The sequence below is a fragment of the Macaca fascicularis genome, chromosome 3, assembly GCF_037993035.2.
Source record: "Macaca fascicularis isolate 582-1 chromosome 3, T2T-MFA8v1.1".
Classification (NCBI taxonomy): Eukaryota; Metazoa; Chordata; class Mammalia; order Primates; family Cercopithecidae; genus Macaca; species Macaca fascicularis.
In genome coordinates, this window is record NC_088377.1 from 90,247,475 (window position 1) to 90,273,099 (window position 25,625).

The following is a 25,625-nucleotide window of genomic DNA, read 5'->3' on the forward strand; positions in this document are numbered from 1 at the left end:
ACCCACCCCTGTCCGAACTGTCGGCAGATGGGCCACTGGAAGTCAGACTGCCCCGACCTAAGGACGGTCGCTGTGCCTCCAAGTGACGACCCTCCTCCAGGTATTGGAGGCGCCTTCCAACTCCTCGACACCGACGAAGATTGAAGAGGCCCAGACTCAGGGACCCCTCTCACTCTCATGAGCCCAGGGTTATGCTACAGGTAGCGGATAAGTCCATATCCTTCCTTATGGACACGGAGGCTACCTACTCTGTTTTGCCTTCCTTCAGTGGCCCCAGCCACCCCTCCGCTGTCACAGTCATGGGAATTGACGGCACTCCCTCCACCTACCGCCAGACTCCTCCTCTGTCTTGCCGCCTGGATGTCGCCCTCTTCTCGCACTCATTTCTTATCATTCTTTCGTGCCCAGTCCCCTTGTTAGGACGAGATCTCCTCTCCAAGCTAGGGGCCTCAGTTCACTTCTGACCCAACCCCTCCCCACACCTCGCGTTCCTCTTCCCCCTTCTCTCACCTGACAAACCCCAGCAGGCTGACCTCCCACTCCCGTTTCCAGTCCCCATTAACCCTAAGGTGTGGGACACCTCCACCCCGATCATTGCCCAGCACCACACTCCGGTCCGCATCCAGCTAAAAGACCCTTCCAAGTTCCATTCTAGATCCCAGTTCCCTATCTCCCTTGAACATCGACAGGGATTAAAACCTATCATTACACGCCTGCTCCAACAGCACATGCTAGTTCCAGCCAACTCACCATGCAAAACTCCTATCCTGCCTGTACGGAAAAGCTCTGGGGCCTATCGTCTTTTGCAGGACCTACGCCTCATCAATGAGGCAGTAGTCCCTACCTTTCCAGTTGTTCCTAATCCATATACGCTCCTCTTGCGCGTTCCCCCTGACACCACCCATTTCACTGTCCTTGACCTGAAGGATGCCTTCTTTACCATCCCTCTATACCCAGACTGCCACTTTCTGTTTGCCTTCACAGGGAAGACCCAGACACTCATGTTTCTTCCCAGTTGACCTGGACTGTCTTGCCTCAAGGGTTTTGAGATAGCCCCCATTTTTTCGGACAGGCACTGGCACAGGACATCCTCCTCTGCCCCCTAACCCATAGCACCCTTCTACAATATGTAGATGATCTATTACTATGTCGTCCTTCCTGGGAGTGCTCCCTTACAGACACTGCTACACTTCTAAATTTTCTAGGTGACCAAGGTTACCAGGTTACCCCGGGTAAGGCTCAACTTTGCACCCCTTCTGTCACCTACCTAGGCATACTCCTCACACTCACTACAAAAAGCCTCACAGCAGATAGAATAAGCCTCATTGAAACTCTCCAGCCTCCTCAGGATGCGGAAGAGATCTTGTCCTTCCTAGGACTGGTGGGCACAGTGAGCCTTATCCCGTGTCCCGATTCAGGATCTTTAAGGCCTACATCAAGGTCATAAGCAGCCTCTCAGCCTGGCCTCTGACATCAGACAACAGGAGGAAGCCATCTCAGCTCTAACCCAGGCAGCAAGCCCCAGGACAGCAGCAACCTTTCTCCTGGCTAACCTTAGTCAGGGAAGGGGCTCAAGTGGTACACACGGCCGAGGTACACAACATCTCTCGTTGTTTCTTGTGTGTAGCCTTGAATAAGCCCCCACTGGTTGCGGTACCTTTACCCAGACCTTTTAACTCCTCTAACCTAACCGCCTCCTTTCCCCTTCCTGGCCGAACACTACATCAATAAGTCAGGACTAGTAGAAACCAATCTCCTCACTCTAGAAAAGATTCAGGAAAGACTCCACCAGAACAAACCTCAGATCAAGGCCCTCACTTAGGTGGTGGCAGTCGTCTGTGGCCGGTTAAGTCCTACCCTTTCTAAGGCCCTTACTAATCACTGGCTTCTTGCTACTCATAGCTCCCTGTGTCCTCTGCTTCATACAGGACCGCATGAAAGAAGTCTCCCAGGTCACTTTCAATCAGATGCTGCTCCACCCCTATACCCGAGTTCCGACCTCCAAAGAACCCCACGACGACCCATACCAGCAGGAAGCAGCCAGATGAACACATCGCCCCATTTTCTTATTGGAAAGAGGTCGGAATGTTAGGCAGGAATCTAGACCCAACATGGCAGCTTACCCGGAGTAGCAGGCCTTTTGTTAAAGACTCCCTTCACCCTTGTACACACCCGCAGACTTATATGCGTCAGAGTTCTGGCTGGGCAGTCACACTCCCCCATGACCTGCAGCTCACCTGCATTCCACAAGTTCGTAAACAGCAGTTTCGGTTGAGTTTCCAAAGACCCCGTCCTCATGACCCTTACTCAACTCCTACACTAGTAGTTTCAAGACCCCCCAGGCCCTGTTTGCACAACCAGCTTCCCTACCTCTCGGGCTATAAGAAGCCCCTACCCTCCTCCCTCAGCGCGACTTCCTCAGCCCACACCTTTGGACCGAGGAACCTCACCCGCAAGCCCCAATAAAAGCTATTCTCACTGCCATTTGCCTTGTGTCTTCGTTCCTGGTTCGGCTCCAGCCTCAGTTTACCTTTACAAGTATGTTCAATTCTTTGCCTTCTACTTTTAAACTTAACTTCTTCATAAAGCAACATTTTTCGATTATCTTCTCCACCCTGACTCATTCCGATTACCTGATTACCTACTCTACCCTGACTCCAATTTCCTGCTCTCTCATAATCATTTTTCCCACCAAACCACTCACGCTGTCACTCTCTTTAAATTAGCCAATCAGAGTTAGTTTAGCCTGTGTGGTCTAACCCTAGCCAATAGGGGAATGACACAGCAGCAGGGGCCATGTGCATCAGGAATAAGAACCCCTTCCCCTCCCTTGTCCAAGTGTGTGCTCACCATTGCTCCATCTGAAAGGGCACACCATTCTATAGAAGTACATTGCCTTGCTGAGAATTAAAAAGAAAATTTTATATTTGAGTGCTATTTCTTTTGCGGCACCGAAACTTTATTTATAACAATTTGGGGGCTCTCCCTTGATTACATTCCCCTCCGGGGGCAGTCTCTGGTTCTCCCTCATGAGGAGGTCCACCCTGCCCCCTTGTGGTGGCCTCAAGGGTGAGAAATCAGGACCCACCCGGTGCGACGAATTTCTCAGCAAGGCTGACAGAAACTGGCCAGTAACCTAGCTGAAAGGATCCTCACATACTGTGGCGATGTCTCTGTGTAAAGACCAAGGAAGAAGAAGCCGCAGGAGCTGGTAAAGTATTTCCTTGGTGGTTGGAACTAAGGAAAAAGCTGCAGGGTGGTAAAGCATTCCTTGGTTAGGACATACCAAGGAGAGAGAAATCACAGGGACAGTAAAGCATTCCTTAGTTGGAACTAGGGAAAGAAAGCCGTGGGATGTGGTTTAGTATTCCTTAGTAGAGATGTCTTGGAGGTTAAAAAGAGGTGAGAAATCCTCATTGAGGTGGTGGCTCAACCTCAGAAGGAAGTGAGAAATCCTCACAATGGGGGGGTTGAACCTCAAAAAGAGGTGCAAACCTCCAGTAGTAACAAAAATATTCAGAACCCTCCTCTCCTTTCTTCTCTGGGGAAGAAAGAGTGGCTCCACTCCTGCTGGTCCCTCCCCTAGTGGAAGGGGAAGGAGGGGGAGAACATCAGCATGGCTGGCAGAGGAAACAGGGAGAGAGAGAGAGAGCGAGAAAGAGGAAAGAGAGAGAGAAGCAGAGAGAGAGAGGAAGAGACAGAAAAATAGTCACAGAGAGAGAGAGGAAGAGACAGAGAGAGAAAGAGAAAGTCAAAGAGAGGAAGAAAGAAAGAGAGAGATAGAAGTAGTAAAAATAGTGTACCTTATTCCTTTAAAAGCCAAGGTAAATTTAAAACCTATAATTGAAGGTCTTCTCTGTGACCCTGTAACACTCCAATACCACCTTGTTGTCTGTTGGGAACAGGCCCCAAAATCTGGCCATGAACTGGCCGCAAAACTAGCCATAAATAAAATCTCTGCAACACTGACATGCTCGTGATGGCCTTGACGCCCACGCTGGAAGGTTGTCGGTTTACCGCAATGAGTGCAAGGAACACCTGGCCACCCTTTGTTTCCCATAAGGAATACTTTTTGGAAATCTTATAAGTGACTTGCTGTCAATAAATATGTGGATAAATCTCTGTTCAAGGCTCTCAGCGCTGAAGGCTGTGACACCCTTGATTTCCCACTCCACACTCTATATTTCTATGTGTGTGTCTTTACTTCCTCTAGTGCCACTGGGTTAGGGTCTCCAAGACCCAGCTGGTCTCAGCAGTTGTCAGTGTAAATAAGGGCGTAGCCTGGAAGCACTAAGGCCACTGACAACCTGAGGCCACTGATTAGCCTTCCTAATCAAAAATCCTTAACCCAGTAACATGCGGATGGCCCAAATGCATTCAATCTGTAGCGGCAACTGCTTTGCTAGCAGAAGAAAATAGAAAAATAACTTTCAGAGGGAACCTCATTGTGAGCACACCTCATCAGGTCAGAAATATACTAAGTCCAAAAAAAAAAAAAAGCAAAAAAGGTAGCTTACTGACTCAAGAACCTTAAAGTATGAGGCTGTTCTGTTAGAAAAAGATGATTTAACATCAACCACCGAAAATTCCCTTAACCCAGCAGGTTTCCTAACAGGGAATCTAAATCTTAATTAGAATACAAAGGTCCGACCAGACCTAGGAGGAACTCCCTTCAGGACAGGAGGATAGATGGTTCCTCCCCACAGTGATTGAGGGAAAAAGACACAATGGGTATTCAGTAAGTGATAAGGAAACTCTAGTAGAAGCAGAGTTAGGAAAATTGTCTAATAATTGGTCTGCTCAAACATGCGAGCTGTTTGCACTCAGCCAAGCCTTAAAGTACTTATAGAATCAGGAAGGAACCATCTATACCAATTGTAAGTTAATATGGACTGAACTGGGTCTTATTAATAGCAAAGAATAATTGAAATCCCAAACTTACAAGGTTTTCAACAAAACTAAAGTTTGCTGAAAGTTAACAGTGTCACATGTATTATCCTAACTTCTAATCTTCTGGCCTTAGGCAGTCTAGTCCACAGACATGAAGGAAGTTGCTTTGGAAAAGAATGGTTATCATCTTTGAGAAAAAAAAAGAAAAAAGTAGGGGGAAGAATTTATGTAAAAAGGAATGCTATATGGTAAATGCTTGTCCTAAAATAAATTAACTGGTTGTTTAAAGGAAGAATAATTGAAAGCCCAAACTTACAAGGTTTTCAACAAAAGTAAAGTTTGCTAAAAGTTTGCAACTGAGGCATATCTAAGAATTGTCTATGAAAGTTGTGAAAAAAAGTTATAAAAGGAAATTTATGCAAGAAATGTTGTATAATTTAAAAGTAATTAGGCCTCCTGAATGTAAAACTATTGAAGAAACAGTTTATGTGCAAGGTGTGTAAGGAAAGTAAATATACTTTTGATAAAAGGATTATAATGAGGCATAACAATGTGGATTTTTACCTACATTAAAAGGTTAAAAATTTTTTTTTGTTTAAAAGGTTTAAGCAAGTTTCGAAACATTAATTTTAAAGGAAATTCTGTGTGTAAACATATTGGCTAAAGTTAAAGGGGTATCATCCAGTTTTTCTGTGAACTGGACATTAAAATTAAAGCACAACAGGTTTTTCTTAAAGCACGAATCTGCTCTTTAACAAAAATTATACAAGGTTAAAAAGAGTATAAAAATCTTACTTTATGGTCAGACATTAAAAATTGGATAAATGTGACTACAAGGTTTTATTAAAATTAAGTTTATCATTAATAGCACACTAATTTAAAGGTGAAATTTAGCTTATCTGGTATAAAAATCATACAGGAAGCATTGTCAAATAAAAAACAGTGTCTGGCTTTCTTTGGTCTAAAAACTAATAAAAATAGGTGCTAAAGGAAATTTCTCAGTAAGAAGACACCAAGGACTATAAAGTCCACTGCTGATGTCCCCACATTAAAAAACAAAAGATCAATTTCTTAGAAATTATATACTTGGTTTACCTTCCAATTTCCTTTCCCTCAAAACTAAAAGTCTTCTAGCACAGGTACCATGCCTAGAATTTCCGTTAAACTAGCACCAGCCTAAGGATCACCTTCTCATCAAAGGAAAACTCCAGCCAGTCTGGGAAGGACCCTACCTTCTACTGCTAACCACTGAGACTGCTATTTGTACAATGGAAAGGGGATGGAGTCATCACACCAAAAGCACCGCCCCCTCCAGAGTCATGGGTCATAGTCCCGGGGGAAAACTCTACCAAACTAAAGCAAAGAAAAATTTAACTCTCTTTCATCTATTCTATTACTCTTTCATCTTTCCTCACTCTATTGCTGACTACCTAGTTATTAATATAACCAAGTCAATTTCTCTTCAAACTACTGCATTTGATGCACGCCTTGTTATACCCTGTGGGGACTTGCCAAGTCAAAGACAGCTCTCTACTTCAGAAAAGTACCTCTGTCCCTCCTGACTCTCCTGAGACTAGACATTAGTGAATTGGGACCATTCAATCCGGGGATATTTCGATAAAGACCCCAGTGTCAACCAGGAGTCTTGCCCCGCGACATAGAGCTTTTGCACTGTAGTTTCTCCAACATTCTATGGACCACTAAAGAGCAAGGATGGACTGCTCCAACAGGTTTTTGTAATTTCCTAAAACCATACATTCATTTTACTATAGGGACAGCCAACCCCCAACTGGGGATCAGCTAAACCACTGCAATCCAATACAGGTTATTATCTCAAACCCTCAAAGTTCTTCCCCTTTTCTAAGCTGGTTCCCTTCTTTAAGCCAGTTTTAAGGTATGGGGGCTGAGGTTTCAGGACAGACCCTATGGGATTCTTTGAAATACGTTTCTTTGATCCCCCACCGCCTATACCTTCCTCTAAGCCTTCTTCCAAAACCTCTCACAACTGAACAATTGCCCCTCCTCCATCTAACGATAAGACCAAGATAGCTATCGTAGAAAGTAAAGATTTAAAACAAACTTTGGCAATTAAGAAAGGATACCAAGATGCAAACGCCTGGTTAGAATGGATCAAGTATTCCATCTGCACGTTAAACAAAAGCAATTGTTATGCTTGTGCGCATGGCAAGCCAGAGCCCCAGACCGTCCCCTTTCCATTAGGGTGGTCGTCCAGTCAACCGGGCATGGGCTCCCTGGTAGCTCTTTTCCAGGATTCTACAGCCTGGAGTAACAAGTTGTGCCACGCTCTCTCTCTGCTATATCCCAAAGTCCGTCATGCTGCAGGTCAGCCCCCGAGGGCCATCCAGCCTCCATCTTCCAAAACCAATTTTACCTTGTGTCTCCAACGACAAGGGGAAATATTAGGCATTCCTTGGAGACTTAACAGGATTCAGTGAAGTCTTGCACTTCCAAGAGCTGACCCATCAGTCTGCCCTTATTCATCCCTGAGCGGATGTATGGTGGGATTGTGGAGGACCTGTACTGGACACTCTGCCAAATAATTAGAGCAGTACTTATGCTCTAGTCCAATTGACTATCCCTTTTACTCTGGCCTTTCATCTACCAGAGGAAGGAAAAACCACACATCATAAAGCAAGAGAAGCCTCTTATGGGTCTTTCGACTCTCATGTCTATTTAAATGCAACTGGAGTCCCACAGGGAATACCAGATCAATTTAAACCCTGAAATCAAATAGCTGCAGGATTTGAGTCAATATTTTGGTGGGTGACAATTAATAAAAATGTAGATTAGATAAACTGCATCTATTACAACCAACAGCAATTTATTAACTACACTAGAGATGCTGTTAAAGGAACAGCTGAGCAATTGGGGCTACTAGCCAGATGGCTTGAGAAAATAGGATAGCCTTAGACATGATATTAGCAGAAAGAGGAGGAGTTTGCGTCATGATTAAAACTCAGTGTTGTACCTTCATCCAAAACAACACTGTCCCTGATGGAAGTATAACAAAAGCATTGCAAAGTCTGACTGCTGTGTCCAATGAGTTAGCCAACAACTCAGGGGTAAATGACCCCTTTACACGATGGCTAGAAAAGTGGTTCAGTAAATGGAAAAGAAGAATAGCCTCAATTCTTACTTCCCTCGAGCCCTAATGGGTGTACTTATTCTTGTCGGGTGCTGTGTCACACCATGCATCCATGGGTTGGTGCAGAGGTTCATAAAAACAGCACTTACTAAAACCTCCCTTAACTATTCCTCTGCCTTATCCAGAGAAGCTTTTTCTTTTGGAAAAATCAAGCAAAACAAGTAAGCCAAGACATATTAAAGAAGTTTGAAGAGAAAGAGCTGTAAGGAAATGCAAGAGGAGGGAATGTTAGATATGAGTTCTAAATTCCTCTTCAAAGAATCGGTATGTCAGTATGTTCAATTCTTTGCTTTCTACTTTTAAACTTAACTTCCTCATAAAGCAACCTTTTTCAATGACCTGCTCCACACTGACTCATTCCAACTACCTGCTCCACCCTTACTCATTCTGATTACCTGCTTCACCCTGACTCATTCCGATTATGCTCCACCATGACTCATTCCAGTTACCTATTCCACTCTAACTCATTCCGATTACCTGCTCATTCTCCACCCTGACTCATTCCAATTTCCTGCTGTGCCATAACCATTTCTCCTGCCAAACCACTCACCCCGTCACTCTCTCTTTTTTTTTTTTTTTTTTTTTTGAGACGGAGTCTTGCTCTGTCGCCCAGGCTGGAGTGCAGTGCTGGGAAAATTGGATTGCCATATGCAGAAAAATGAAACTGGATCCCTGTATCTCACCATATAAAAAAGTCAATTTGGCCAGGCACGGTGGCTCACACCTATAATCCTAGCACTTTGGGAGGCCTAGGCGGGCGGATCACCTGAGGTCGAGAGTTTGAGACCAGCCTGACCAACATGGAGAAACTCCGTCTCTACTAAACAAACAAAAAATTCCCCGGGTATGGTGGCGCATACCTGTAATCCCAGCTACCTGGGAGGATGAGGTAGGAGAATTGCTTGAACCCGGGAGGCAGAGGCTGCGGTGAGCCGAGATCGCACCATTGCACTCCAACCTGGGCAACAAGAGCAAAACTCCATCTCAGGAAAAAAAAAGAAAGAAAAAAATCAACTCAAGATGGATTAAAGACCTGAATGTAAGGATGAAACTATAAAAATACTGAAGAAAACCTAGGGGAAGGCCGGGCGCGGTGGCTCAAGCCTGTAATCCCAGCACTTTGGGAGGCCGAGGCGGGCGGATCACAAGGTCAGGAGATCGAGACCACAGTGAAACCCCGTCTCTACTAAAAATACAAAAAATTAGCCGGGCGCGGTGGCGGGCGCCTGTAGTCCCAGCTACTCAGGAGGCTGAGGCAGGAGAATGGCGGGAACCCGGGAGGCGGAGCTTGCAGTGAGCCGAGATCGCGCCACTGCACTCCAGCCTGGGCAACAGCGTGAGACTCCGTCTCAAAAAAAAAAAAAAAAAAAAAAAAAAAAAAAGAAAACCTAGGGGAAACTCTTCTAGACACTGATCTAGAAGAGATTCATGACTGAGACCTCAAAAGCACAGGCAACAAAAACAAAAGAAGGCAAGTGGAATTTAATTAAACTAAAAAGTTTCTGCATAGCAAAAGAAATAATCAACAGAGTGAACAGATAACCTGAGAAATGGAAGAAAATATCTGCAAACTACACATCCAACAGGGGACTACTATCCAGAATTTGCAAGCAACTCAAACAACTCAACCACAAAAAACAAATAATCCCATTAACAAACGGGCTAAGGACACGAGTAGGCATTTTTCAAAAGACAAACAAGCATATCAAAAACGTTCACCATCAGCCGGGCACGGTGGCTCACGCCTGTAATCCCAGCACTTTCCGAGGCTGAGGTGAGCGGATCAGCTGAGGTCAGGAGTTCAAGACAAGCCTGGCCAACGTGGTGAAACCCGTCTCTACTAAAAATACAAAAATTAGCCAGGTGTGGTGGCGCATGCCTGTAGTCCCAACTACTCTGAAGGCTGATGCAGAACAATCCTTGAACCCGGGAGGTGGAGGTTGCAGTGGGCTGAGATCTTGTCACCAAACTCCAGCCTGGGTGACAAAACAAGACTGTCTCAAAAATTAATTAATGAACAGTATTATGAATCCTGAATTTATTTAATCTTTTTTATTTTATTTATTTTATTTTATTTTTTGAGCCAGAGTTTTGCTGTTGTTGCCAAGGCTGGAGTGCAATGGCGTGATCTCGGCTCACTCCTGACCTCAGGTGATCCACCCACCTCAGCCTCCTAAAGTGGTAGGATTACAGACATGAGCCACCATGCCCAGCCTGATTCCCAAACTTAATCCAATAACAGATTTCTTCTCAAACATTGGCAGTATGCTGTAATCATTTTAAATTCATAACCAGAACATTAGTTGAACACAAAATTCAAGACTCTAGGGAAACAAAGTAAAAAGAGTTTGTATATTGCTAGAATTGTCTATTAAGAGTCATGTTTTCATGCTTTTAATCTTCCCTGAAAATTTCTGTGTACTGCCATGAGTAAAATTTTTAAAAAATGTTCAACATCACCAATCATCAGAGAAATACAAATTAAAACCACAATGAGATATCATCTTACACGCATCAGAATGGCTATTAAAAAGACAAAAAACTCACAGGATGTTGGTGAGGAAGCTGAGAAAAGGGAACTCTTATACACTGTTGGTGGGAATGTAAATCAGTGCAACTTCTGTGGAAAACAGTATGGAGATTTCTCACAGAACTAAAAATAGAACTGCCATAAGATCCAGCAATCCCACTACCTTGCATCTACCCAAAGGAAAATAAATCATTATATCAAAAAGACACCTGCACTCATGTTTATCACAGCACTATTCATAAAGGCAAAGATATGAAATCAACCTAAGTGCCCATCAATGAAGCACTAAATAAACAAAATGTGGCATATATACAAAATGGAATACTATTCAGTCATAAAAAAGAATGAAACTGCTTTTTGCAGCAACATGGATGGAACTGGAGGCCATTATCTTAAGTGAAACCACTCAGCACAGAAAAACAAATATTGCCTGTTCTCCCTTATAAGTTGGTGCTAAATAATGTGTACATATGGAAGCAGAGTGTGGAGTGATGGGCAATGGAGACTTGGAGGGTTGGGAATGTAGAGGGAAGGGGATGGACTACAGGAGGTTGCTTGCTGGGTACAATGTGTGTTGTGCCAGTGATGGATGCCCTGAAGGCCCTGACTTCACCCCAATACAATGTATCAGTGTAGCAAAACTGCACTTGTACCCCCATGAATAGATGCCAAAAAACAATCATAACTGGCTGGGGCACAGGGGGCTCATGCCTGTAATCCCAGCACTTTGAGAGGCCCAGGTGGCTGGATTGTGTGAGCCCAGGAGTTCAAGACTAGCGTGGGCAACATGGCAAAACCTCATATCTACAAAAAATACAAAAATTAGCCAGGCATGGTGGCACACACCTCTGGTTTCAGCTACTTGGGAGGCTGAGGTGGAAGGATCGCTTGAGCCCAGGGAGGCGGAGGTTGCAGTGAACTGGGATTGTGCCACTGCACTCTAGCCTGTATGAAAGAGCAAGACATGTCTCAATACTTAAATAAATACAAAATATATAGAGAGAGAGAGTACACTGCTATAAGACAGAAAGACACAACTCAAACTTTTTTATTGTCAGTTTAATCATCTTGCTACAAAATGTACTACTGAAAGCTTAAAAAGAGCATGGCTTTTGAATTTTAATAAATTTTAGTGAAATTTAGTTAGATTGAAGTTATACAGATAAATGCATTGGTGGAATAAAGATCTATATACTCATTATGCGGCCATCAGTTAAACTGTTTACTATTAAATTAATTTGTTGGTTGGGCATGGTGGCTCACCACACCATTTAATCGCAGAGTTTTGGGAGGCCAAGGCAGGAGAGGGGAATGCTTGAGGTCGGGAGTTCTGGGAAACATAGCAAGACCCTGTCTCTACAAAAAATAAATAAATAAATAAAAATTAGCCAGGCATGGTAGCATGAGCCTGTAGTCCTAGCTACTTGGGAGACTGACGTGGGAAAATCACTTGAGCCCAGGAGGTCGAAGATGCAGTGATCTGTGATCTCACCACCGCACTCCAGCCTCGGTGACAGAGTGAGACCCTCCATCTCCATAAGAGTAATAATAAAGTGCCGGGCGCGGTGGCTCACCCCTGTAATCCCAGCACTTTGGGAGGCTGAGGTGGGTGGATCACGAGGTCAGGAGATCGAGACCATCCTGGTTAACACGGTGAAACCCCGTCTCTACTAAAAATTACAAAAAATTAACCAGGCGTGGTGGCGGGCGCCTATAGTCCCAGCTACTCCGGAGGCTTAGGCAGGAGAATGGCGTGAGCCCGGGAGGTGGAGCTTGCAGTGAGCCAAGATCACGCCACTGCACTCCAGCCTGGGCGACAAAGCAAGACTCTGTCTCAAAAAAAAAAAAAAAAATATATATATATATATATATATAAAATAAAGTTAATTTTGGTCCCCACCACCCTCACTTTTCTGTCCCCTCCCCTGAGTAGACTGACGATCTAAAAGGTGAAAATTACCTATGTGATGTATGTGAACCTTTTTTTTTCTCAGTGGGGTGGGGGGGTATGATAGGGTCTCACTTCGTTACCCAGGCTGGAGTGCAGTGGCACAGTAGCGGATCACTGCAGCCTCAGCCTCCTGGGACTCAAGCCATCCTCCCACCTCAGCCTCCCAAGCAGCTGGGACTACAGACGCACGCCACCAAGCCCGGCTAAGTTTTTTGTATTTTTGGTAGAAACAGGACTTCACCATGTTGCCCAGACTGGTCTTCAACTCCTGGGCTCAAGCAATCGTCCCGCCTAGGTGATTTTATTCAATAAATATTCAAATGAGCAATTTCCAAGCATTAAGTTAAAAACTAAAGATAATGTCCAGAAAGGTGAATTTTTGGCCAGGACAGAACTACTGTATATAATAAAGTGGATAGGCTGGCGTCCTCAGGCCTTAATTTTATCACTAAGCCTTAATAGCAATATGCTACCTTGATTAACTCTGCGACTTGTATCTACAGAAGAAACGAAATGCAGTGAATTGAATTTCCACAGAACAAACAAACAAACTCTGTGTGTGTGTCTCCATTCATCAAGGAGGTTAGAAGCTGAGAAGATACCACACTCGTCAGCTCGGGATGTCACAGAACATGTCAGAGACAGCGAGGAGTAGCAGCTACAAGAGGGTGAATGGAAATCACAGGTCCAGGCTACCCATTAGGCTATGATTTAAATGAGTCCTAAAGCTCTTTAAGATTGTGTATCCTAGGCCGGGCGCGGTGGCTCACGCATGAAATCCCAGCACTTCGGGAGGCCCAGCACTTCGGGAGGCCGAGGTGGGCGGATCACTTGAGCCCAGGAATTCGAGACCAGACTGGCCAAAAAGGTGAAACCCGTCTATACTAAAAATACAAAAAAATTAGCCGGGCATGCGGCGCATGCCTGTAATCTCAGCTACTCTGGGAAGCTGAGGCAGGAGAATCGCTTGAACCCGGGAGGAGAGGCTGTGGTCAGTCAAGATGGCGCCACTGCACTCCAGCCTGGGCGACGGAGCGAGACTCCTTTTTTTTTTTTTTTTAAGAGACTCCGTCTCAAAAAAGGTGGCAGCTGCAACCTCCAGCCTGGGCGACAGAGCGAGACTCCGTCTCAAAAAAGAAAAGGAAAAAAAAAAAGCTTCATAGTGGATTACCATTCCCAAATTCAGAAGGAGTAAAGAAAGTTCTATAACACTGTAGTAAAGCTAAATTTCATCCTCTAAATAAAATTCTGCGACAGGTAACTGTACAAAGGCGTCTTTTATTGTACATGAAGTGTCAAGTTATGCAAAACAGCGGGCTAAAGTCTTTTCTGAAATGTGGCTGGGTGTGCATTTTCGAAGTTACTTAAACTTGGCGGACGAAAGGATAGGAGTAAAGAGGCCTCAAACGCGAGCCGCGTGACGCGCAGGAGCCGGACCCCGCCGCACACCGAGCCCTCGGTCACAGCAACGCGCGGGGCAGAGGCGACCCTGGGCGGCCAGAGCGGGGCAGGCCGGCCGCAGGCCCACAGAGCTGGGTTGCAGGGAGGCGAGCAAAGCCACCGGATGGGCTGCGGGGTCAGCAGAGACTTCAGACCCCGATCGCTCTCCTCAGGGCGCCCAAGGGGGCAAACTGGGGCAGGGGTCCCTTTAGCCGCCCAGACCGAATCTCGGAGGGTACCTGACTGCGGGCGGCCAGTCCACAGCCCCCTCCCGCCGCCCCGGCCGGAGAAGAGGCAGGTTCTGCGCAGAGCTGCCACCCTCGCCAGCGTCGCCAGCATCGCGTGCGTCTCAGATGGCATCGGTCCCGGTCCAAGCAGCGAACTCCGTGCGGCGCCACCCGCTGCCACTGGGGGGCGCCCACGGACGCCGCAGACCCCGCCCCCGCCGGGTGGGGTGGAGCACTCCCAGTACCAGTCGCCCGCCGGGATAGCGTCTCGTCTGTCAGACCAAGGTCACCCAGACTGGAAAGGTTCTTGCTGGGTTCGGGTGTCCATCCTTTCCTGTGTCCTTTTCTTCCTCCTTTCACTTAAATCCACTGAGTCTCTCGCCGAGTCAGTAATTTAGGTCATCCCGCCGCCCCTGGCGGAACCTTTGTGACGCGGGAACGGATGTGCCGTAAGGTGGCTGCGGTCGGAGGACTGTTTTGGTAAAGGACTAGCAGTTCTCTGTGGAGGGCCGGTCGATACAGTTCCGGTGGGAGAACGCCGCTGCGAGGTTTTCGGCTTTGGCTCCTGATATGCAGCGACAAAATTTTCGGCCCCCGACTCCTCCTTACCCTGGTTCGGGTGGAGGAGGTTGGGGTAGCGGAAGCAGCTTCCGGGGTACCCCGGGCGGGGGCGGACCACGGCCGCCCTCCCCTCGAGACGGTTACGGGAGTCCGCACCACACGCCGCCGTACGGGCCCCGGTCTAGGCCTTACGGGAGCAGTCATTCTCCGCGACACGGCGGCAGCTTCCCGGGGGGCCGGTTCGGGTCTCCGTCCCCTGGCGGCTACCCTGGCTCCTACTCCAGGTCCCCCGCGGGGTCCCAGCAGCAATTCGGCTACTCCCCAGGGCAGCAGCAGACCCACCCCCAGGTAATAATAGCCAGCGTTTGCCGAGCTCTTACTGTATGGCAGGCATGGTACTAATATTCCCTTTACGTGGATTATTTTGTCTAATCCTCTCTGAGGTACTATTGTTACCCCTATTTTGCAGATGAGCGAACTGAGGCTTAGAGAAGTTGAGTAACTTTCGGAAGATTACCCTAAAGAGTGGCAGAGCCGTACGTTCTGTTTTCGAGCCCTCGTGCTTTTAACCAGTACACTGCCACCCATACACAGATTTCCCTAATTCTCCATTTCCTCTTGTTTGCCAAGGGCCTTGCCAGTTTGTTTCAGGAAATCGTTCTTTTTCTTTTTTTTTAATCTTTGTTTCCAGCTACACTGGCTTCTGCTCCAGCTTCCCTGGAGAGAAAATCGGTGGTAGGGGAAGTTTTCCATTCCTTTAGTGAGAGTAAATACAAAAGACAGAGAAGTATCTCTAGCATGTCTAGGATTTCTGTGGTTTACAACTTGCAACTACGTGGTTTTCCAACTTGGTGTATTCTACACCAACCCCCTCCCTACCCCTTTGAGTCTGGAGCTAAGGAGTAAAGAAAATGTTCATGAGCTAGAAAGGTTGTAGAAACTTTAAAACTATAGTATTGTTTTATCCTGAAAAAAATGAAAATTTCGAGGGAAAATTGAATATAATTATTTCATCACTGCTTGTATTTGTAATGTAATGCAGAGCTACTACATTAGACACAAAAGTATTTGAGGTGACAGTGGTCATGGAATTATAAATAAGTGAGAATAACAAGTTGCTTTAAGTACTTTTTTTTTTAAAAAAAAAAAAGAGGAACACTTGATTAAAGGAAACATGGACTTTGTAATCGAACATGTTTAGGTTCAAGTCACAACTTTTAAGCAGCAATGTGATTCCCACTAACCTTGAGCTAAAGGAAGAAGTACCAATTATCTTTACTAAGTGTTTTTTTAACTGATTTTTTTTCTAAAGGGTTCTCCAAGGACATCTACACCATTTGGATCAGGGCGTGTTAGAGAAAAAAGAATGTCTAATGAGTTGGAAAATTATTTCAAGCCTTCAATGCTTGAAGATCCTTGGGCTGGCCTAGAACCAGTATCTGTAGTGGATATAAGCCAACAATACAGCAATACTCAAACATTCACAGGCAAAAAAGGAAGATACTTTTGTTAACATTTCTGAAATTCAACTGGAAGCTTCATGTGTCAGGAACATCTTGGACAAAACTTTAACTTGTGTTGATATAAATTTACCCAAAGATGATGACTTTGATTGGATGATTAGTAAGGTCTTTTTGTTATTTTTCATCGTATCAGGTATTGTTGATATTACAGAAAAAAAGTAGGATAATTTGCAACATTTAGCTCTGCAAGTACCTACCACATTTTAGAGATTTACAGTTTCCATATATTTAACATTCCTGGTTATATAATGGACATTTGTCTTTTAATGTTTTTTCAATGTTTTAAAATAAAACATTTTGTCTTCTAGCTATTGTGGTTTTGTGGTATGATAAAGAAGTAGACTTATTACAGTAATGCTTTGTAATCACTTAGCGTTTGTAGGTAAATATTTTGCAAATTATTTTTGAAAATGAAATAGATAAACCATCCTTTGAGCTGTAGACAGCTCTGTATTTGTTCATAAATAACGAGGATGAGAATAACAGAGTTCTGTTCATACTCACTTTATCTAATGCTTCTGTTAAAATGCATTAAAACTTGAAGCCCCAGAAACCCACTTAAGCATAACTTTATACTCATTTAACTGGAAAAGGCAAGAATAGACCATGCATAGCTAAATCAAAGTGTTCTATCTGAACTTCTCTATACCTCTTAGCTTTATGGAGTTATTTTCTCTTGAGGCCAAAGAAGATAGCTACCAGCAGTCTCAATTCACTTCCATTGCAAAAAGAACATCTCTCATCTCCATCAATCCAAGAGAAGACAAATTTGCCATACTTAGATCATGTTTCTGTATTATTGAACCAATTAACTGTGGCCAAGGCCACAGTGAGATCTGATTAGCTTGAATCATGGACACATCACCATAATGACACAGGGTTCTGTGACCTTGAGCACCACTGGGCCTACCTGGAGTAGAGAAGTGGTATTCCAAATTAAGGGATACTATGTATATATAACTATAGTTCTGGAGAGAAAAATATGGAAGAATTGTTACCCCAACTATTTTTTTAAAATCAAGTAGTTTTTGTTTTTTGAGACAGTGTCTCTGTCGCCCAGGCTGGAGTGCAGTGGTGCAATCTTGGCTCACTGCAACCTCTGGCTCTTGAGTAGCTGGAACTACAGGCGCACATCACCATGCCTGGCTAAGTTTTGTATATTTAGTAGAGACCATGTTTTGTTTTATTTTGTTTGTTTTGTTTTGAGACAGGGTCTCACTCTGTCACCCAGGCTGGAGTGCAGTGGCGCGATATTGTCTCACTGCAGCCTCCGCCTCCCAGGTTCAAGCAATTCTCCCGCCCCAACTTCCTGAGTAGATGGGAGTACAGGCGCGTGCCCGGCTAATTTTTGTGTTTTTAGTAGAGATGGAGTTACACCATGTTGGCCAGACTGGTCTCGATCAAACTCCTGGTCTCAAGTGATCCCCCACCTTGGCTTCCCAAAGTGCTGGGATTTGAGGCATGAGCTCCCGCGCCCGGCCGAGAACATGTATTTTTAGTGTTTTTAGTTTCACCATGTTGACCAGGCTGGTCTCGAACTCCTGACCTCAAGTGATCCACCCATCTCAGCCTCCCAAAGTGCTAGGTTTACAGGCGTGAGCCACCGTGCCCGGCCAAAATCAAGTGTTCTAACGTGTAATACAGACTCTAGACATTTTGAAGTTACAAAATAGGAAGATAGAGCTATTAAAACTTTTGTTTCAACATTCCAGAAAGAAACATGTAAAAACAAAATAGTCACACCTCCTATTTGACCCATACCCACTTCTATTTGTTCATTAGATATTTCACAGAGACAAGAAAATAAGAATGGAAGGCTTTTAGATTAATAAAAGCTCCATGAAATCCAAGATTTTGGAAATTCTGTTTCTACAAGTTACTAGCTGGATGAGTTCACTTCTCTATGCCTCGTTTTTCTCATATGTAAGATGAGGAAATTAATAGTGCCTGTGTCATAGAGGTGTTGTGTTGGAAGATTAAGTGAATTTATGTATGAAACTCTTAAGCCAGAGCCTGGCACATAGTAAGCACTCAATAAATGGTAGCTGTTACTTTCTTTCTCATTTACCCCCATTTCCTCAGTTTTTAGAATAGTGTCTGCAAGATAGTAGGTACTTTAGTAATGAATGGATATAGAAATTCTGATTGTAACTACTATATTGTTCTACCTACACTCTATATATAAAGGGATAACTTAGTAATTTTTCCCCAGTATTTTAAAGAAAAAGTCCTTATTCCCAATATTATGTCTTTCCAGATATGTCGAGGTCATGATGTATAATGGAAATTAAAATACTTTATTGAACTTTATAGGTAAGAAATGTTGTCTTTAGGAAATGACATTTGGAAATAATGTACTGAAGCATCTCTTAGATCACTGGGTTATTAGTAAAGACGAAAACAGAAGTTAGGAAGAATTTTGTGCCAGCGTATTTATATCATATTTGGAAGACCTTCAAACTGTAACTCTTCTAATGGTCTAGGTACATTTTCTTTCACTGTAAGTGTAACATAAAACAAAGGTAAAATTTCTTGCTAAAGCTTACCAACATCTACTTCCAGAGACCTGGCCTGAGTTTTCTAAGAGAAAAAATTTTGTCCTCACGAAAGGTGCATATACTATAAGTAGTGTATTCAGTTATCAAAATTCTTGTGGCATTGGTCATTTGGTTTGTTACTGTTACGCTATTTTTATGTAGCTGAGTAAAAGGAATTGATCATTCTTTAAAATGAAAGGGATTGTTTTTTATTGTTCTAGGATACACATTTTACCTCCATAAAAATGCTGAATAACTTTTTAGAAAAACTTACAAGTAAGTATACATCTTTAAACATTCAGATGCTTAAAGGATGGGAGTGTAGTCTATAGTAGAGTCTTCAAACAAGGGTCCACATACTCTTGGGAATATTAAACTTTCTAAGGGATATGCAGGCATAAATAGCTGTAAGGGAATGTAAGTTCAGATCCCAGTGCCCATGTAAATTCTTTATTAAAATTGACCTACATAAAAACATATCCATGATCAAGAGATCATGCCCGTTCTTTTTCCCTTCTGCCTTTTGGTAATCACTGTTCTCCCATTTTACAAAAGAAGCCTGTGGCAAGTTGTGTTTTCCAAAAACTACCCCAACAATATTTAAAGTCTCATACCCTGCTAGAACGTTGGCACTACCCTTATCAAGATGTGGAGTTATGTCCCTTCCCTTTGAACATTAACAGACTTAGGAGGAGTTAGGGGGTCTCCCTATAGGGGCCTCCCTGTATTACCCAGGCAGGTCTCTAACTCTTAGGCTTAAGGGGTCCTCCAGCTTCGGCCTCCCAAAGTGTTGGAATTAGAGGTGTGAGCCACCACGCCCAGCCCCTTAGCCGATTTCTGACTGCCATAATTAAGAGAATATGTTGGAAGTTAATGTATTTTCATTGTGGGTGAAGTGTGGTGTTAAAAATGAGTTACAGGCCAGGCACCATGGCTCACACCTGCAATCCCAGCACTTTGGGAGCCCAGGTGGGCAGATCACTTGAGGTTAGGAGTTCGAGACCAGCTTGGCCAATATGGTAAAGCCTCGTCTGTACTAAAAATACAAAAATAAGCTGGGCATGGTGGCGCGCACCTGTAATCCCAGCTACTAGGGAGGCTGAGGCAGGAAAATCACTTGAACTCATGAGGCGGAGGTTGCAGTGAGCCGAGATAGTGCCACTGCACTCCAGCCTGGGTGACAGTGAGACTCCATCTCAAAAAAAAAAAAATAAGTCATATTGGCCTAGGTGGAGATGTTCAGAATTCAGATGTATTATCAAGTTGGGAAATAATGATGAAAGTGTTCAGTTACCTTGCCTTTTTGTTTCTGGACTATTAAAAAAATCATTTCTTCTGTGGGTGCATTGTATGAAAGGAAAGCAAAGAGCATGAGTTTAACATGAAGGAAAAGATACCTTATTTTTAGACAAAAGGCAAATGGTAAGGCGCTTTGCCTCATCTATCTAAGAATTAAAATATTCAAGATTAGTGTAAAAACATGGTTAGTTTTGGTGCATCACCTGTGAAGCAAGCTCTGTATTTCCACCATTCTTTGTTTGTTTGTTTGTTTGTTTTTTGAGATGGAGTCTTGTTCTGCCGCCCAGGCTGGCGTACAGTGGCACGATCTCAGCTCACTGCAACCTCTGACTCCCAAGTTCAAGCGATTCTCCTGCCTCAGCCTCCCAAGTAGCTGGGACTACAGGTGTGTGCCACCACACCCGGCTAATTTTTTGTATTTTTAGTAGATACAGGGTTTCACTGTGTTAGCCAGGATGGTCTTGACCTCCTGACCTCATGATCTGCCCAGCCTCGGCCTCCCAAAGTGCTGGGATTACAGGCGTGAGCCACTGCGCCCGGCCCTCCACCATTCTTGATAATGATAAACAGCCTGATGAAGATATCTCAATTCCTGTCTCAGTAGCGTAGTTTGCATGATTTCAAGGAGGAGGAAGTTAAAAGTTTCATGTTTACTTCTGACATACTAACATTACATCTTCAAGTTAAAAACATATTTTAGAAGTAAGTTCATGAATGTATATTTTCTGAAACATTTTCAGAATCTTAAGAGAAACATTAACCCTTGCCAGTACATTTCTTCTTAGGTTCTATAAATCCATATTAGTTGTTTTACGTAGGCCAAAGTCTCCTGCTATTGTCACTCAACCATTTCTCTGTTTCATTCATTCCTACCATATACTTAGGTTTAAGTTAACAGAAATATGTTGTAGTTTTTACTGTAAATAAAACACATAATAGGCTGGTCGGAAGGTAGTGGGTTATCTCAATTGATTGTTCACAGTCACAGATCAAACTCCTTGTTCTATTCCCCCCACTTCTCACTGCTGCGCTTGACTAGTCTGAAAAAAAAAAAATACATAGTAGTCATCAGCACACCTTATATAAACCCTGAACTTCGTAATGACCTTTTTTTTTTTTTTTTTTTTTTTGAGACAGAGTCTTGCTGTGTTGCCCAGGCTGGAGTGCAGTGGTGTGATATCAGCTCACTGCAACCTCCACCTCCTGGGTTCAAGCAGTTCTCCTGCCTTAGCCTCCCGAGTAGATGGGATTACAGGTGCAAGCCACCACGCCTAGCTAATTTTTATATTTTTAGTAGAGATGGAGTTCCGCCATGTTGGCCAGGCTGGTTTTGAACGCCTGACCTCAGGTGATCCGCCTGCCTCAGCCTCCCAAAGTGCTGGGCTTACACGGGTTAGCCAGTACACTCAGCCTGAATTATCTCTTTTATTTTGCTCATAATTTCCATAATTTATCATCTAATTTAAGATGCCTTAAAATTCACTATTATTTTATATGCCACTTAGTAAAAATACTGACAGTTAAGCAGTGACATGTCATTGATTATAAGATACATCTTAATTTCAGAGATGTTAAATATATGTCTTAATTTGATAAAAATACCGTACAATACTGTTTTTTTGAGACCGGTCCTGCTATGTTGCCCAGGCTGGTCTCCAACTCCTGCCTCAGCCTCCCAAGTAGCTGGGATTACATGTGTGTGACACTACACCCAGCTCATATACAATACTGTTTTTTATTTGTTTGTTTTTTTGAGACAGAGTCTTGCCCTGTCACCCAGGCTGCAGTGCAGTGGTACGATCTCACCTCACTGCAACCTCCACTTCCCGGGTTCAAACGATTCTCCTGCCTCAGCCTCCCAGGTAACTGGGACAACAGGCGCGCACCACTGCGCCCGGATAATTTTTTGTATTTGGTAGAGACGGGGTTTCACCATATTGGCAAGGCTGGTCTCAAACTCCTGACCTTGTGATCTGCCCACCTTGACCTCCCAAAGTGCTGAGTTTACAGGCATGAGCCACCGTTCCTGGCCTACAGTACTCTTAAAAGCAGAATATATACTTAGATATAGATAGGTATAGAGAAGTAAATGTCTCCAAAAAGTAGTGTAGGACAATACATTTGAAAATCAGCTTTATTTAATTAGGGTTAACTCTTCTGAGCTATTTATATTTGTTCAAATTCATTAAAAACGATAATTGAGGCTGGGCGCAGTGGCTCACACCTGTAATCCCAGCATTTTGGGAGGCTGAGGCGGGCAGATCATGAGGTCAGGAGTTTGAGACCAGCCTGCCCAATGTGGTAAAACCCCGTCTCTACTAAAAATACAAAAATTAGACAGGCATGGTGGCACATGCCTGTATCCCAGCTACTTGGGAGGCTGAGGCAGGAGAACTGCTTGAGCCCAGGAAGTGAAGGTTGCAGTGAGCCAAGATCTCACCACTGCACTCCAACCTGGGCAACACAGGGAGATCCTGTCTCAAAAAAGAAAAAAAGTTTTACAATTAAAAGATTGGCAACAATCTAAATGACCATCAATAGGAGAAAGGATAAATAAGTTGCATATTTGCACAGTATAACAAGATAGTTGATTAAATTAGAGCCATTTGATACAACATGAATAAATCTAAAATCGTGTACAAACAAAAGCCAAAGCAAAACTTACATTCTTTACATAAAATTTAAAAGTCTGCAAAACAATATGCTGTACTCGCTATAGATGGTAAATATAAGGTCATACTATAAATACAAATGAAGTAACAAATACTTTAGATACAGTAATTATTTTGGGGTAGTAATTATTTTGGGGTGGGTTTGGGGAGATACAAGCTTCAGATGGACTTGGATGTGTGAGTAGGTATGTATTTCAAGTCAACCAAATTGGGAAAATGTTAAAATGTATTAAACCTTGCCATGGAATACACATGTATTTATTTTCTCTTCTTTGAAATATTTTACAATAAAAAATTTATTGTGACCTCCTAATTCATACTGTGATGCCAGCATCACCCAAATACCAAAGTCAGACAAAAACATTACAAGAAAGGAAAAATACGTACCAATATCTCATGACCATAGATGCAAAAGTTCTCAATAAAGTGTTACCAAATAGAATCTAACAATAAATAGAAAGAATTGTATTGGCCAGGTACGGTGGCTCACAGCTATAATCCCAGCACTTTCGGAAGCTAAGGTAGGAGAATCACTTGAGCCCAGGAGATGGAGACCAGCCTGGGCAACAAAGTGAGACCTTGTCTCTACCAAAAAAAATCAAAAAATTAACAAGGCATGGTGGTCCACGCCTGTGGTCCCAGCTGGATAGGACCACATGCGAGGCTGAGGCAGGATAGCTTGAGCCCAGGAGGTCAAGGCTGCAGTAAGCAGTTTTCACGCAACTGCACTCCACCCTGGGGACAGAGCAAGGCCCTGTCAGATAAAAATATATACCATGACCAAGTGGTATTTACTGTAGATATTTAAGGCTTAGTCAACATCCAGAAATCAAAGTAATCCATCACATCAATAGACTAAAAAAGAGAAATCTCATTATCGTATGAATAGATGACGAAAAAGCTTTTTTTAAAAAAAAATTTGAGACAGAGTCTCACTCTGTTGCCCAGGCTGGAGTGCAGTGACATGGTTTTGGCTCACGGCAATCCTCCCACCTCAGCCTCCAGATCAACTGAGACTATAGTTGCACATCACCACGCCTGAGTAATTTTAGTATTTTTTATAGAGATGGGACTTGGCCATGTCACCCAGGCTTGTCTCAAACTCCTGGACTCAAGTGATCCGCCCACCTCAACTTCCCAAAGCGATGATGTTACAAGTGTGAGCCACGGTGCCCAGCCACAAGAAAGCACTTGACAAAATTCAGTACCCATTCATGACAAAAACTCTCAGCAAGCTAGGAACAGGAGGGAACTTTTTCAACTTGATTTTTTTTTTAATTTACAAAATTCTACAACTAACATCATTCTTACTGGTAAGAAATTAGATTCTTCCCACTAAGATCAGGAAAAAGGTCAGATGTCCTCTCACCACTCCTATCAATATTGTACTGAGATGCTCGCTAATGCAATAAGACAAGGAAATAAAGAGTATAGAAATTGGGAAGGAAGAAATAAAACTACTCCCCAATAATAACAGGATTGTCTATGCAGAAAATCACAGATAATCGGAAACGGAAAAAACTTCTGGAACTAATTAGTGATCACAGCAAGGTTGCAGGATACAAGACTAATACACAAAAGTAAATTGCTTTCCTACATACCAATCATAAACAACTGGAATTTGAAATTAACCTAATACCATTTACCTCAGCACCAAAAAATAAGAAATGCTTAAGTATAAATCTAAGAAAATATGTGTAAGACTTATATAAGGAAAACTACAGAACTGGTGAAAGAAAGAAAATCTAAGAAATTTAATGTATTCCATGAACATGGGTAGGAAGATTCAATATTGTCAAGATGTCAGTTCTTCTCAACTGGGTTTGTAGACTCAGCTCACTCCCAGTCAAAATCCCAGCAAGTTATTTTGTGGGTATAGACAAATTGATCTAAAGTTTAATTGTAAAGGTAAAGGACTTAGAATAGGCAACACAGTACTGATTGAGTACAGAGTTGAGGGACTGACACTACCAGACTTCAATACTTATTATAAAGCTACAGTAACCAAGACAATGTGGTATTGGCAAAAGAAAAGACAACTAGATCAATGGAACAGAATAAAGAGACCAGAAATAGACCCACACAAATACAATTGTGTGACTCCCACAATTACAAATTGATCTTAGTCAAAGATCAATTGATTTTTGATCAAGGAGCAAAGGCAATTCAACGGAGAAAGGATTGTCTTTTCAACAAATAGTGCTGGAACTACTGGACATCCATATGCAAAAAGTGAATCAAGACACAGATCGTACACCTTTCACAGAAACCATCAAATGGATCATAGACCTAAATGTAAAACACAGAGCTATAAAAGAAGACAGCAGGAAAAAACCTTTGTGAACTTGGGTTTGGCTATGACTTTTTTAATTTTGTTTTTGTATAAATTTAAGGGCCACAAGAGCAATTTTATTACATGGATATTACGTAGTGGTGAAGTCTAGGCTTTTAGCACCTGAATAACATACATCATATCCACTAAGTAATTTCTTATTCCTCAGCACCCTCCCACCCTTCCTACTCTCCAGTGTCTATTATTCCACACTTTATGTCCACATGCACCCATTATTTAGCTTCCACTTAACAAGTCAGAGCTTGTAGACCAAGCATGGTGGCTCACACCTGTTAATTCCAGCACTTTGGGAAGTCGAGGCAGGCAGATCGCTTGAGCCCAGGAGCCCAAGACCAACCTGGGTAACAAAGTGAGACTTCATCTCTACAAAAAATACAAAAATTAGCCAGGTGTAGTGGTGCACGCGTTGGTCCCAGCTACTCGGAAGGCTGAGGCAGGAAGATTGAGCCTGGTAGGTCGAAGCTGCAGTGAGCCAT

The 25,625-nt window shown here is 43.4% G+C and overlaps 2 protein-coding genes across 11 annotated transcripts in view; one reads left to right on the forward strand and one right to left on the reverse strand.

The window, feature by feature from the left end:
- SUGCT (succinyl-CoA:glutarate-CoA transferase) overlaps positions 1 to 14,353 on the reverse strand; it is a 752,487-nt gene extending 738,134 nt beyond the window's left edge. For 9 of the 10 annotated variants that reach the window (XR_010585693.1, XR_010585692.1, XM_065542089.1 and 6 more), the window contains exon 1: positions 14,217 to 14,353. Coding sequence is in view for 6 of the 10 variants with exons in the window: in XM_065542089.1 (XP_065398161.1) it covers positions 14,217 to 14,337 (121 nt within the window). In the remaining 4 variants the exon portion in view is untranslated. Of the gene's footprint in view, positions 1 to 11,432; positions 11,532 to 14,216 lie in introns of all 10 variants that reach the window. The other variant, XM_065542090.1, reaches the window with a different exon arrangement.
- Positions 14,354 to 14,719: 366 nt separating this feature from the next.
- Positions 14,720 to 16,595, forward strand: MPLKIP (M-phase specific PLK1 interacting protein). Its single transcript, XM_005549741.3, has 2 exons — positions 14,720 to 15,113; positions 16,078 to 16,595. The coding sequence occupies exons 1-2, from the start codon at positions 14,775 to 14,777 to the stop codon at positions 16,276 to 16,278; spliced, it is 540 nt and encodes a 179-aa protein (XP_005549798.1). The 5' UTR covers positions 14,720 to 14,774; the 3' UTR covers positions 16,279 to 16,595.
- Positions 16,596 to 25,625: the final 9,030 nt, after the last annotated feature.